General features: G+C 40.5%; 1 protein-coding gene across 2 annotated transcripts in view; it reads left to right on the forward strand.

Annotated features, from left to right (window-relative positions):
- KIFAP3 (kinesin associated protein 3) overlaps positions 1 to 12,227 on the forward strand; it is a 115,297-nt gene that overhangs the window by 39,451 nt on the left and 63,619 nt on the right. For both annotated transcript variants that reach the window (XM_077452600.1, XM_077452599.1), the window contains exon 11: positions 5,447 to 5,547. In XM_077452600.1, the coding sequence (XP_077308726.1) occupies positions 5,447 to 5,547 (101 nt within the window). The remainder of the gene's footprint in view (positions 1 to 5,446; positions 5,548 to 12,227) is intronic.

Raw genomic sequence — 12,227 nt, forward strand, 5'->3', positions numbered from 1 at the left:
ATCAGTGCAGTTGTATAGCATTGATTGCTGTATAAAGGACAATGGTCCCAAAAATGTGTTAAAAATGTCCGATGTGCCTGCCATAATGTAACAGTCATGATATAAATCGCTGATCGCCGCCATTTAAAAAAATAAAAATATTAATAAAAATGCCATAAACTATCCCCTATTTTGTAAATGCTATAACTTTTGCGCAAACCAATCAATAGTCACTTATTGCGATTATTTATTTATTTTTTACCAAAAATATTTAGAAGAATACGTATCTGCCTAAACTGAGGGAAAAAAATGTATTTTATATATTTTTGGGGGATATTTATTATAGCAAAAAATAATGCGTTTTCTTTCAAAATTCCGCTCTTCTTTTTTTTGTTTTTGTTTTATAGCACAAAAAATAAAAACCGCAGAGGTGATCAAATACCACCAAAAGAAGCTCTATTTGTGGGGAAAAAGGGACGTCAATGTTTGGGTACAACCTCAAACAACCGCGCAATTGTCAGTTAAAGCGACGCAGTGTCGAATCGCAAAAAGTGCTCTGGTCAGGAAGGGGGTGAAGTGGTTAAGCATTTTAGAGAGGCAAGGAGACGGGTCAAATTTCCAGCAGTGTGATTTTTCATCTCGCTGCTAGAAGGATAAGGGTTACAATAGTTTTCAAGGGACAAGGAACAGTATCAATACCTAAGTTTAATATTGCTTAACCACTTCAATACAGGGCACTTTCGCCCCCTTCCTTCCCAGCCCAATTTTCAGCTTTCATCGCTCTAGCGCTTTCAGTGACAATTGTGCGATCATGCTACACTGTACTCAAATGACATTTTTATCATTTTGTTCGCACAAATAGAGCTTTATTTTGGTGGTATTTATTCACGACTCCGTTTTTTATTTTTTGCGATATAAGCGCAAAAAAAGCGGAAATTTGGAAAAAAAACTATATTTTCTATTTTAAAAGAAATCCAATAAAATCAAATTTTGTCATAAATTTGAGCCAAAATGTATTCTGCTACATGTTTTTGGTAAAAAAAAAATTCCGTTAAGTGTATAATAATTGGTTTGTGTGATCACGGACATATGTACGCAAATGATCATGTACATATGTGTGCAGGTGATCACGTACATATGTGTGCAGATAATCATTGGGACATGTGATTTTAGTGGGACATATGTGGGGGACATGTTTTTATTATTAGGGACATGTGTTTTATTATTTGGGGACATGTATGTTTTGGGGACATTGTGTTTATACTGTGTGGTGTGTTGTGTGTTTACACTAGACTGGTGATCAGTGAGTAAAAAGCTGTAAAAAACAGCTCATACTCACTGATCATCAGCCGGCTGCAGCGATCTGCTCTCCTCTCCTCAGCGATGACTTCTGTGTGAGGAGAGGAGGAGCCGATTGCCTAGCAACCGGCTGTTTGTTTACATCACATGACGGCCGTCATGTGATCAGGAGGGCCAATCACAGAGCCCTCCTGCCGATCTGAGATGTGCCGTGTCCGGGTGACACGAGCACATCGGGATTGCGCCGCTGTGCGGGCACGCGATCCCGCTCCTTCTGAAGGACGTTCCTGAACGTCCTATCAGAAGTAGATGGCTCCCACCCGGCCGTATATATGCATTGGCCGGGTGGGAAGTGGTTAACCTAAAGATATTGGTATTGAAAATACCAAAACTTCTGAGAGCTAAAGAAAGCTCTTTCTCCAAAAGCTAGTCAGGCACAACCAAAAGATATGAAATGTTCCCTATCTGGCCTCATCCTTTATAGCAGTCTGGAGGGATTTTAATATTGAGTTCATAGATCTAAAAAGATGGTAAATACTACCTCAATGTGATTTTCTATGAAAGATCCCACAGAGTAGCACACATGGTAGCATTAGAAGTTGCTCGAGGAGTTGTGGACCATTACGATATATTGTATTGAGAACCTAAGTCTCTTTCCCTCTTGTCAAAGCCAATGTTTTACCCAAAGTAGTACATTGCTTACCAATGTAATTTGGCTGCAATATTTGGATTCATTTTGATATATTGTGATATCTTGATAGATCTGTAGTATTTTGAATTGGGCAAGTGATATTCCCTTTGGAGATTGGTAAAGATTTCAATTGATACGTCTGGGAAAAAGAAACTGGTAGCAGAAGGGAGCGAAGTCTCTCTCTCTTAAAGGAGATAAGATGTATAGGGTCTGCTAGGCTCTCACCAAGGCTTGTATGGTTAAGGAGAGATGGGGAGGAAGATGAGTTTTCTCTGTACAACTGAGTAATCATTTACACCAGGGATATGCAATTAGTGGACCTCCAGCTGTTGCAGAACTACAAGTCCCATGAGGCATAGCAAGACTCTGACAGCCACAAGCATGACATCCAGAGGCAGAGGCATGATGGGAGTTGTAGTTTTGCAACAGCTGGAGGTCCGTTAATTGCATATCCCTGATTTACACTATACAGGTCTTGTCCAAGGATTAAACATCTCTCTATCTCACCCCAAAGAGACATTGGGTATTGTCGAAACCATTCTTTCATTTGGGAAAACACCTATTCCAATATAAAAATCAAGAATATCCACCTGGCCTACCGCATCTGCCAGTTTATGCTTAATTGGTCTATGATGTGAGCTTCTTGCGTTTTTTTTTTTTTTTTTTTTCCTATCCAGACAAAACAATTCAAAGGAGTTTTTAGCCATTGAAGATGCAAATTTGTTAAAGGAATAGGCAAAGTCCTAAAAAATAAATAAATAAATAAAAAATAATAGTGCGGGAATACTATTATTTTAAAAGCGGAAAATCTGCTTGACCAAGACAGCTCATATATAGAAAGTTAATTCTCCCTGAACTTTGTTTAACAATGGTGCATAGTTTTTCTTTATACAAGCATGTACTCGAGTTAGCGTCATACCTAGATACAATAGTCTAGTATCTGCCCAGGTATATGGGTATTAAGACTGCAAAAAATGTTTAATATAGGCTTCTACTCGTGGGTCTGAGGTATAAGACGCATTATCCTTTACCTTTTTATAGTAAGAGATAGTTAAACAATTTTAAGGAATCATGTACCGCAGCCAAGGAGGTATGTGGGTTGGTTAATATGAGAATCACTTCATCAGTAAAAAGGCAAATATTTTGTTCCTTTGCATCCCGTTTTTTGAATGACATCTGTTTTGATTCAGGTTTGGTTTGTCTTCAGTAGACTTCAGATAATGTATGCTTTTTTTGGTCAACCCTACTGGGCTGCTTCTCATAAATATGACTTATAGCAGGGGTGCTCAACCCATAGCTCACAGAGCCATCTGATGTGACCCCAAACCAGGGAAGCGCATACCAGCACTGGCAATGGAGGAAGCATAAGCTGCATAAGCCGATGTTTCCTCTGTAGCACCAGGTCCTATCCCAGAGAGTGATAAGTGCTCTCTGCCTCTAAACCTTTCTAGCAGCCTGGAGAGCGATGCCAGCAACAGCTGCACAAGCAAAAGAAGGTCAATGTATTAAACAACACATACATTGAGCATATTATCACCTATAAAAGGGTTAACAACTGTAAGGCTGCTTTCACACTAATCCATGGGTGCAGCACAGTGAGGCATTTTTTTTCTCCTTTATAAATTAAATTTATATACTGCCGTTCATTTATTCAGCTCCTTACATAAATACATTCACATCAGGCCCTGCCTTCAAGAACTTTACAATGTGAGTTCCCCCAATAAGATATTTAACACGTACACGTACACACACACACACACACACACACACACACACACACACACACACACACACCCCTATTTAGATAGGAGCCAATTAACCCACCAGTAGCTCTTTGGAGTTTGGATGAAAACGCATGAAAACTTCATGCAGATTGTATCCTAGTTTGGATTCCAACCAAGATCCCTAGCACTGCAAGGTAGACATGCTAACCAACCACCAAGCCACTGTGCTGGCCCATCAGTTGGTTGTCATTTCAGGTTGTATTACACCAAAAATAAGAGTAATTATTTGGATTTCTAATGTGGCCAAGGTAGTTACTAAAGTAAACTAATCTTAAAATACTTTAATGAATCTGCCTCATATCGTAGCTGTTATTCTGGAAAACCAAACAGATTCACAAAAACATAACTACTACATGAAAGTGCAGTTGAAAATTAGCACGCATGTGTCCTTGTAATGATGGATGGATTATCTCAGAAAGCTGTGGTGAAGTTGCGGGGTCTCCAAACGTAGGCCAGTTTGTTCTCCTTCAGACTTTAGAGATGCAGGACTGTGGCCAGTGGGAGTGGAAGTTTTCCTGGAATCAGCAAGAGTAAACATTACCACGCTTGGTTTTAGGAGAAAGAATAGTGCCCCATCATTGGGAGGAATAGTACCCCATTGTTAGTATCAGTGGGATTAATGGTGCCTCATTGTTGATGTCAATTGGCAGAATAGTGTCTTGAATCGGTGGAAGGAATAGTGCCTCAAGGTTTTGGAAAAAGGCAAGCAATGGGCCACATCCACCCCTGGGCCACAGTTTGGAGACCACTGGTGTAGTTGAATGAATGTCTGCTAGTCTTACACCACCTGGCAAAAAAAAATTCCACTGACAATCGTTTATACCAAGGCTTCGAATTCATCTTCTGTCTGTAAAGAATATCCAATCCTAGCCTTGAAATTTTTCTCCCAAATAAATTGAAAAAACATTTTTACAATAAGAGAGCCTGGCAAGTTTTAAGATATAGGAGCAGAGGAGTCGGCCGGTGATCGGCATATATCACTGAAGCAGCAGCTGCTAGCAGATTATGCTAGAGAGCGGTGGAGAAAGGAGGATTGAAGAAGTTACTATACTGAAAGATCCAGTATATACAGGCTCTTTTGCAGTGGTGCTCTGGTAAGCAGCCATTTATGTGGGTACACACGTTGGTGGAAACGGTGACGGTGTAGGATAGGCACCTAATACTTATGGAACACATCTTCACGGGGAAAGATATCACCTTACCTTGACGTTTCTCCACTTGAAGGACTCTCTCTCACATTTGTCTTCATTTGCTTATATTTTAAAAAGTGTTAAGCATGGTTGATATGAGATTGTTTTTAATATGAGCAGTCGGTTTGCATTTTCGATAATGGTTGGAGAAATCATTCATATTGCATAATAGAGTGCTGTTAGTGTTTGATTCATAGGGTCAACCACATTGTGTAGCATTGTCTTTTGATATATAACAGCTGCCAAACACCAAAGAGGAGAGAGTATCTCATAAGACTAAGTGACAATAGTTTACTGGCACACAGGAGCGCTGGGTTCAGGTTTTGATTTGATATTGTATACATTCCTGAAAATTTGTTGAAGTTTTACGATAGATTTGCACTGATGCATAATCACGACCCTCTGCACAAAGGTCCTTGTCTATATGCCCATGTGAATGAAGCCTATTAGTTTCAACTCTATCCAAATACAAACTGTAGTTTTATTTTATTATGTTGTTGTAGAGAATGAAAACTACAAGCAAATTGTGATGTGTATTCTCTATCATATAAGTATGGATGATCGGTGTAAGTCCATGTTTGCCTACACAGATTGTATTCCCCAGGTATGTATAACTCTTTTTGGCCTATATATTTTGCTTGTCAAAAGAAATTGGAAGTTTTAAAATGCTGTAGTCATAGTGATGAAACTGCACGATGTGTGTCTTTACACCTCTATTAACAGATTTTAAGGCAAAATCTATATATTTTTTTCTGAATGTCTTATCATGCACTACAGGACTTGTCAAGATTTAATTCTTAGACTGTTGGGTCATTTCCACCTCCCTGTTATTGAACTCCTTACCAATAGCAAAGCTTAACTGAACTCTGTATAAACCCTACCACCCCACCACCCCTAACATTGCCTAGTTTTCACCTTGGCCAGTAAAAATATAGCGCTGAGCTACATAGATTTAAATGACCGGTATTGCTGCTGCATGAGCAATTCTTTGGGTTTCTCATGCAGACCCGCACAAGTTTTTTTTTTTTTTTTTTTTTTTTTTTTTTTTTAACCAGATCCCAGTCGTTATAATTGTGTATGTTTTGCAGCCACATATTGGGCAAGAGTATTTGCACAGTTTAACTGAAAATGTAATGTTCTTCACATGTCTACAACCTGCAAAACAAATGAAACCGTTGGTTTTAGTGATATCTTCTTGTGAGCTGTTGGACTGATCATCAGTTGGTATTCTAAAAAAAAATAAAAAAAAATGTGTCCTACCCAGATGGATGTTTTTGCTTCCCTTAGCTGATTGGCTATGCACAGAACTTCAAGCTGTACTTTCAACTTATATTAAATGCATGAACTATACCAGTATATCTTGTTAAAGATGTTCAGGATAGGGGTGAGTAAAGAAATGTGTGCGCAAAGGGGACACTTTAAAGGTCTCTGATTACTGGGTAATACATTATTCAAGTCCCAGACCGTCTAGACTGAAAGATTTTTGGACAGCTCTAATGGTATTTGATATTCAGTATGGAACTTGCTCCTGCTTGCATCTGAAAATGCCACAAGCCCTTTTTAATGTCATATAGTACCTCTGAAATAATACAAATTTGATAATACTTGATAGCTCTGCTGATTTTATCATCCAATCATGTGCAAGTTAAAATGCTGTTTTTTTTTTTATTTTGCTTACATGTCCCCCTCAGATCTACAGCGACTGCACTTGAAAGTGCACTTATAGTGCAAAGTGGATTTGTCTTTCGTAAATAACCCTCACTATCTGTTTACATTCACCCTTTCTTTATGCCCCCATTTGTCCATCTGCCCATGGCAGCAAAGAGGAAAAATTCCTGTATATGCTCCAGATAGTTGTGCTCAGGGCTAAGGACTCTCCATGCTTCAATCGGGCAGTGCTGAGGCCTGCAGATTGATGATTCTAGTGCTGCATCAGAGTAGGAAGGTGAAAGAATTCCATTACATACCCACCGACTACTCGTTATATCTCTTTGTTTCTAAAAGCCAAACACATTGGTGGGTTAGAGAAAAGGTCAGTATATGCAGCGAGCAGGACTTTTTTTTACACTGGGGCAAAAAAGTATTTAGCCAGCCACCAGTTTGTGCAAGTTCTCCCACTTAAAAAGATGAGAGAGGCCTGTAATTGGCATCATAGATATACCTCAACTATGAGAGACAAAATGTGGAAACAAGTCCAGACAATCACATTTGTCTGATTTTTGAAAGAATTTATTTGCAAATTATGGTGTAAAATAAGTATTTGTTCAACTACAAACAAGCAAGATTTCTGGCTCTCACAGACCTGTATCTTCTTAAGAGGCTCCTCTGTCCTCCACTCATTGCCTGTATTAATGGCACCTGTTTGAGGTTGTGGACAGGTGTCTTTTATACAGTCACACTCCAAACTCCACTATGGTGAAGACCAAAGAGCTGTTGAAGGACATCAGAAACAAAATTGTAGACCTGCACCAGGCTGGGAAGACTGAATCTGCAATAGGCAAGCAGCTTGGTGTGAAGAAATCAACAATAATTAGAAGACATGCAAGACCACTGATAATCTCCCTCGATCTGGGGCTCCACGCAAGATCTCACCCCGGTGGGTCAAAATGATCACGAGAACGGTGAGCAAAAATCCCAGAACCACACGGGAAGACCTAATGAATGACCTGCAGAGAGCTGGGACCAAGGTAACAAAGGCTACCATCAGTAACACACTACGCCTCCAGGGACCCAGATCCTGCAGTGCCAGATGTGTCCCCCTGCTTAAGCCAGTACATGTCCGGGCCCGCCTGAGGTTTGCTAGAGAGCATTTGGATGATCCAGAAGAGGATTGGGAGAATGTCATATGGTCAGATGAAACCAAAGTAGAACTGTTCGGTGGAATCACAACTCATTGTGTTTGGAGGAGAGAGAATGCTGAGTTGCAACCAAAGAACACCATACCTACTGTGAAGCATGGGGGTGGCAACATCATGCTTTGAGGCTGTTTCTCTGCAAAGGGAACAGGATGACTGATCCGTTTACATGAACATGTATCGTGAGATTTTGAGTGCAAGCCTCCTCCCATCAGCAAGGGCATTAAATATGAAACATGGCTGGGTCTTTCAGCATGACAATGATCCCAAACACACCGCACGGGCAATGAAGGAGGGGCTTGGTAAGAAGCATTTCAAGGTCCTGGAGTGGCCTAGCCAGTCTCCAGATCTCAACCCCATAGAAAACCTTTGAAGGGAGTTGAAAGTCTGTGTTGCCCAGCGACAGCCCCAAAACATCACTGCTCTAGAGGAGATCTGCATGGAGGAATGGGCCAACATACCAGCAACAGTGTGTGACAACCTAATGAAGACTTGCAGAAAAAGTTTGAACTCAATCATTGCCATCAAAGGATATATAACAAAGTATTGAGATGAACTTTTGATATTGACAAAATACTTATTTTCCACCATAATTTGCAAATAAATTCTTTCAAAAATCAGACCATGTGATTTTCTGGATTTGTTCACACATTTTGTCTCTCATAGTTGAGGTATACCTATGATTACAATTAAAGGCCTCAACTTGCACAATTGGTGGCTGACTAAATACTTTTTTTGCCCCACTGTAAATAAACCAGCTGCCTTACATGGCCAATCAAAGTTTCAATTTTAAGCATAATATAAAAAAAACTGAAATACTGTCCTCTTATATTGAACTATATACATTTAATCTATGCAGGACATTTCTGTTTTTAAAGCAGAGGTCCATCCTAAAGTGGACCTTTCGCTCATTGGAGCCCTCCCCCCCCCCCTCCAGCGCCACAATTGGCACCTTTCAGGGGGGAGGGGGGTGCAGGTACCTGTACAGTACAAGTATCTGCACCCACTTCCGGCGTAGATTCTGCAGAAGCTACGCCCCTTTCCGCAGAATCTACGCCCCTTTTCTGAAGGTCCCCCGCTGCCTGCTGGGAAACACGGATCCCAGAGACAGCGGGGACCATCCTTATTGCGCAGCGCGACTCGCGCATGCGCAGTAGGGAACCGGAAAATGAAGCGGAAAGGCTTCACTTCCTGATTCCCATACCCAAGATGGCGGCGGCAGCAGCACCCGAGAGACGATCGAGAGATCGGCTTTGGGTGCCGACATCACGGGCGCGCTGGGCGGGTAAGTGTCATTATTTTAAAAGTCAGCAGCTGCAGTATTTGTAGCTGCTGGCTTTTAAAAAAAACAAAACGGCGGACTCCCGCTTTAACACCGGACTCTTTATGTGTTGCTGAATTTTGTCTCTGCTTGATTGGGTGCTGTAAACCAATTTTTCTCTCTGATTTAAATTCCCAGCTTCCTCTGCATATCCCTTTTTATGCTCTTATGTCCTTGGTCACCTCTTCAGCGCATTATGCCGCCTACACCTGGTTGGACTTTCCGACGGCAAATGTGCGATCGGTGCTTGTTGTTGGAAATTCCGACCATGTGTAGGCTCCATCGAACCGTTTCCATTGGAATTTCTGTCACACAAAATTTGAGATCTAGATCTCAAAATTCGTTGTCGGAAATTCCGATCGTGTGTACACAATTCCGACGCACAAAGTTCCACGCATGCTCGGAATCAAGCAGAAGAGCCACACTGGCTATTGAACTTCATTTTTCTCGGCTCGTCATACGTGTTGTACGTAACCACGTTCTTGACGTTCACAATTTCCGACCAACTTTGTGTGACCGTGTGTATGCAACACAAGTTTGAGCCATCGTCCGTCTGAAAAAATCCATGGATTTTGTTGTCGGAATGTCCCATGTCCGATCGTGTGTACGAGGCATTACTCTCTACTCTCCAGCCAATTTCCCTTTTTCCTCCTTGCTATAGCCATCACACATGCCCTTTTACTCTCTAGCCCTCATCCACTTTTTGCCCTGACATCTCCCGCAAATTCCTGTCCAATCTCCAGTCCTCTGGCAACTCTTATCACCTTCCTTGTAACATGCCTTTATACTCTCTTGATTTGTGCTGCACTTCCCCACTTACCCATACACAGAACACATACACAGAACAATTGTAGTCTTGGCTCCTATCTTTTGCGCAGTGCTATTCCCTCAGATTCCTATACTCGCTAACTTCCCCACTGCCTGGTCTGCCACCTATGCCTTTCTGCATGTCCTAGCCTTGCCCATCTGCCCATCTCTTCCCGGACTAGCTATCGTCTCTGCTTCCATTGACAGTAATCCATGGACACAGCATACACTTTCATTTTAGAACATTGGCATTGTAATAGCAATACAGTTTATTGTTTTTGACAATCCAATGTAAGCTTACTTGAAACATTTCCTTTCAAATTGTAAATTGTGCCTGTCTGCTATCTATCTCTTTCCACAACCTTCTGGATTCCCAGCATGTTGTTTTTTTGGGGTTTGTTTTGTGTTTTTTGCAGCTTTGCCTCTGAAGATTACTTTTGATTTCTAAGGACTACATATCCCTTTGGTATCTTGCTGCCTGCAAGCTATAATTTCTGTACTGACTCTGCCTTCTGAAACTCCTCCTCTCAGCACTTCTGTAGTTCAGAAGGCAGGCTTTGTAAATTCTGTGATACATTTGTACCCTATCAACAGGGCACATTGAATACATGTCACACAATTCAAGGAAGTAAATATGTGAGTAAGTTTATAACCTTCAAGTTTGCTCAAAGTAATATGAGTTGGCTTGAAATAATGGAATTACAATGTGAAAAGTAATATTTGAATTTATACTTTGACCATACATATGCTTTAAGCTCCAAAAACTGTCTTGTCTTGGCAAGACCATCTTTCATCTACTATACAAATTAGTTTGGAAAGCTCCCCTGCTAGCTACACTACCCTAATATCCATTCCCCCACCATGTCTCTCTTCTCTGCTGCCCTTGGCCACCTCCTATACTTACAATATTATCCTCACTGCTGCCTCCACATTATCTTTCTATCCTCTTTTCCTCTGCAACATTTCCCTACTGTTTGATTCCCCCACATCTGCCTTGCTGGTCTCCTACCCTTATCCACCTGGCATACCTCTTCCTGACACCCCACACCCCATGCTGTTGTTGCTGCTCCTCTAATTTCGGCATACAATCACACCTCATACCTCTGCATCAGTTTATACTTCTTCCTTGACTATTTGTTACCCGCCACTCTTCTACTTCTGGAAACTATTTGCCTCATTACTGGCCAGATCTTGGTTAAACTGGCACACTTTTGCTAGTCGCCATTGAAATATATTTTTACCCTTTTGGTAAACATGCTTTTAAGTTTATCCATGTGGTTTTTGCCTATTTGATATATCTAACATTTCTGCTAATTACACTTTTTTTGGAGTCTTTATATTGTAATACTTTGAATAAAAAAAATACAATTCTTTTATGAAATTCCTTAATTAACACATATTACTTGAAAAAATACTGTTTAAACCACATGCATAAAATTTGAATGATAATGTTAAAAGTGGGGATTATAGGCTGATGTAATTCTAGTTAAATAAATTATAGACTGATTTGACAAAATAAGGAGCACAGTTAGTTGCTCACTTTTTTTTTTAGCCAACGCTTCCAAGCCTGGACTTCAATAGGTAGTGAAGTTAATATGCTTCTGTGCTAAAAGTGTAGGGAAAATAAATAGCAGGGAGGTCTGGATTTATGGGACCAAAGGTTGTAAAAAATAAATAAAATAAAAAAGTAAAAAAAAATTTTTTTCCCTGGGTGCAAGTTCCAAATCATGAGTGATGTTGCCCTTAAACGTTACTGGCAGTAGAAAGTGGTCCATATATTCCACATGTAGAGATCAATGCGTGCAGGGTTTAGTTGTTATCAGAGTCATGGAATTTTGGAGTTACCAGTAAATGAGTAGCAGGAATATCAGACCTAGGTCATTAACAAGGAAGTGGAGGAGATACGTAGCTTAACAGGATACCAAAGCAGTAACAAATCTCAATTCAAACCCTGTTTCAGTAATTGATCAATCTGTCCACAAATATTACCTACTAATCCAGGTAATCGGTGAAGTGGATGAGTGCCTCGTAACAATGATCCTGGGCTTTGGACACACTAGCCTCCTTTTTCAAATCCACCCTACACTGAAAATTGGACAGGTTCAGTTCAGGCAACTCAAATAGACTCCCAGGATTTACATCCTTGTATTGGCAAACGCTTCCTTTGAACACCATAAGAACAAGATCAAGAGGTCTCCAAAAACCTAATTCCATGTTATATGTATGAATAAATTTGCAGAAAACAGAAGCAGTCAACACCAGAGTTGAGCATATTCCTGAAGCCACAAGATAACTAGATTT

The sequence above is a fragment of the Lithobates pipiens genome, unplaced genomic scaffold, assembly GCF_037356315.1.
Source record: "Lithobates pipiens isolate NorthernLeopardFrog02 unplaced genomic scaffold, aLitPip1_a1.2 Scaffold_23, whole genome shotgun sequence".
Taxonomy (NCBI): Eukaryota; Metazoa; Chordata; class Amphibia; order Anura; family Ranidae; genus Lithobates; species Lithobates pipiens.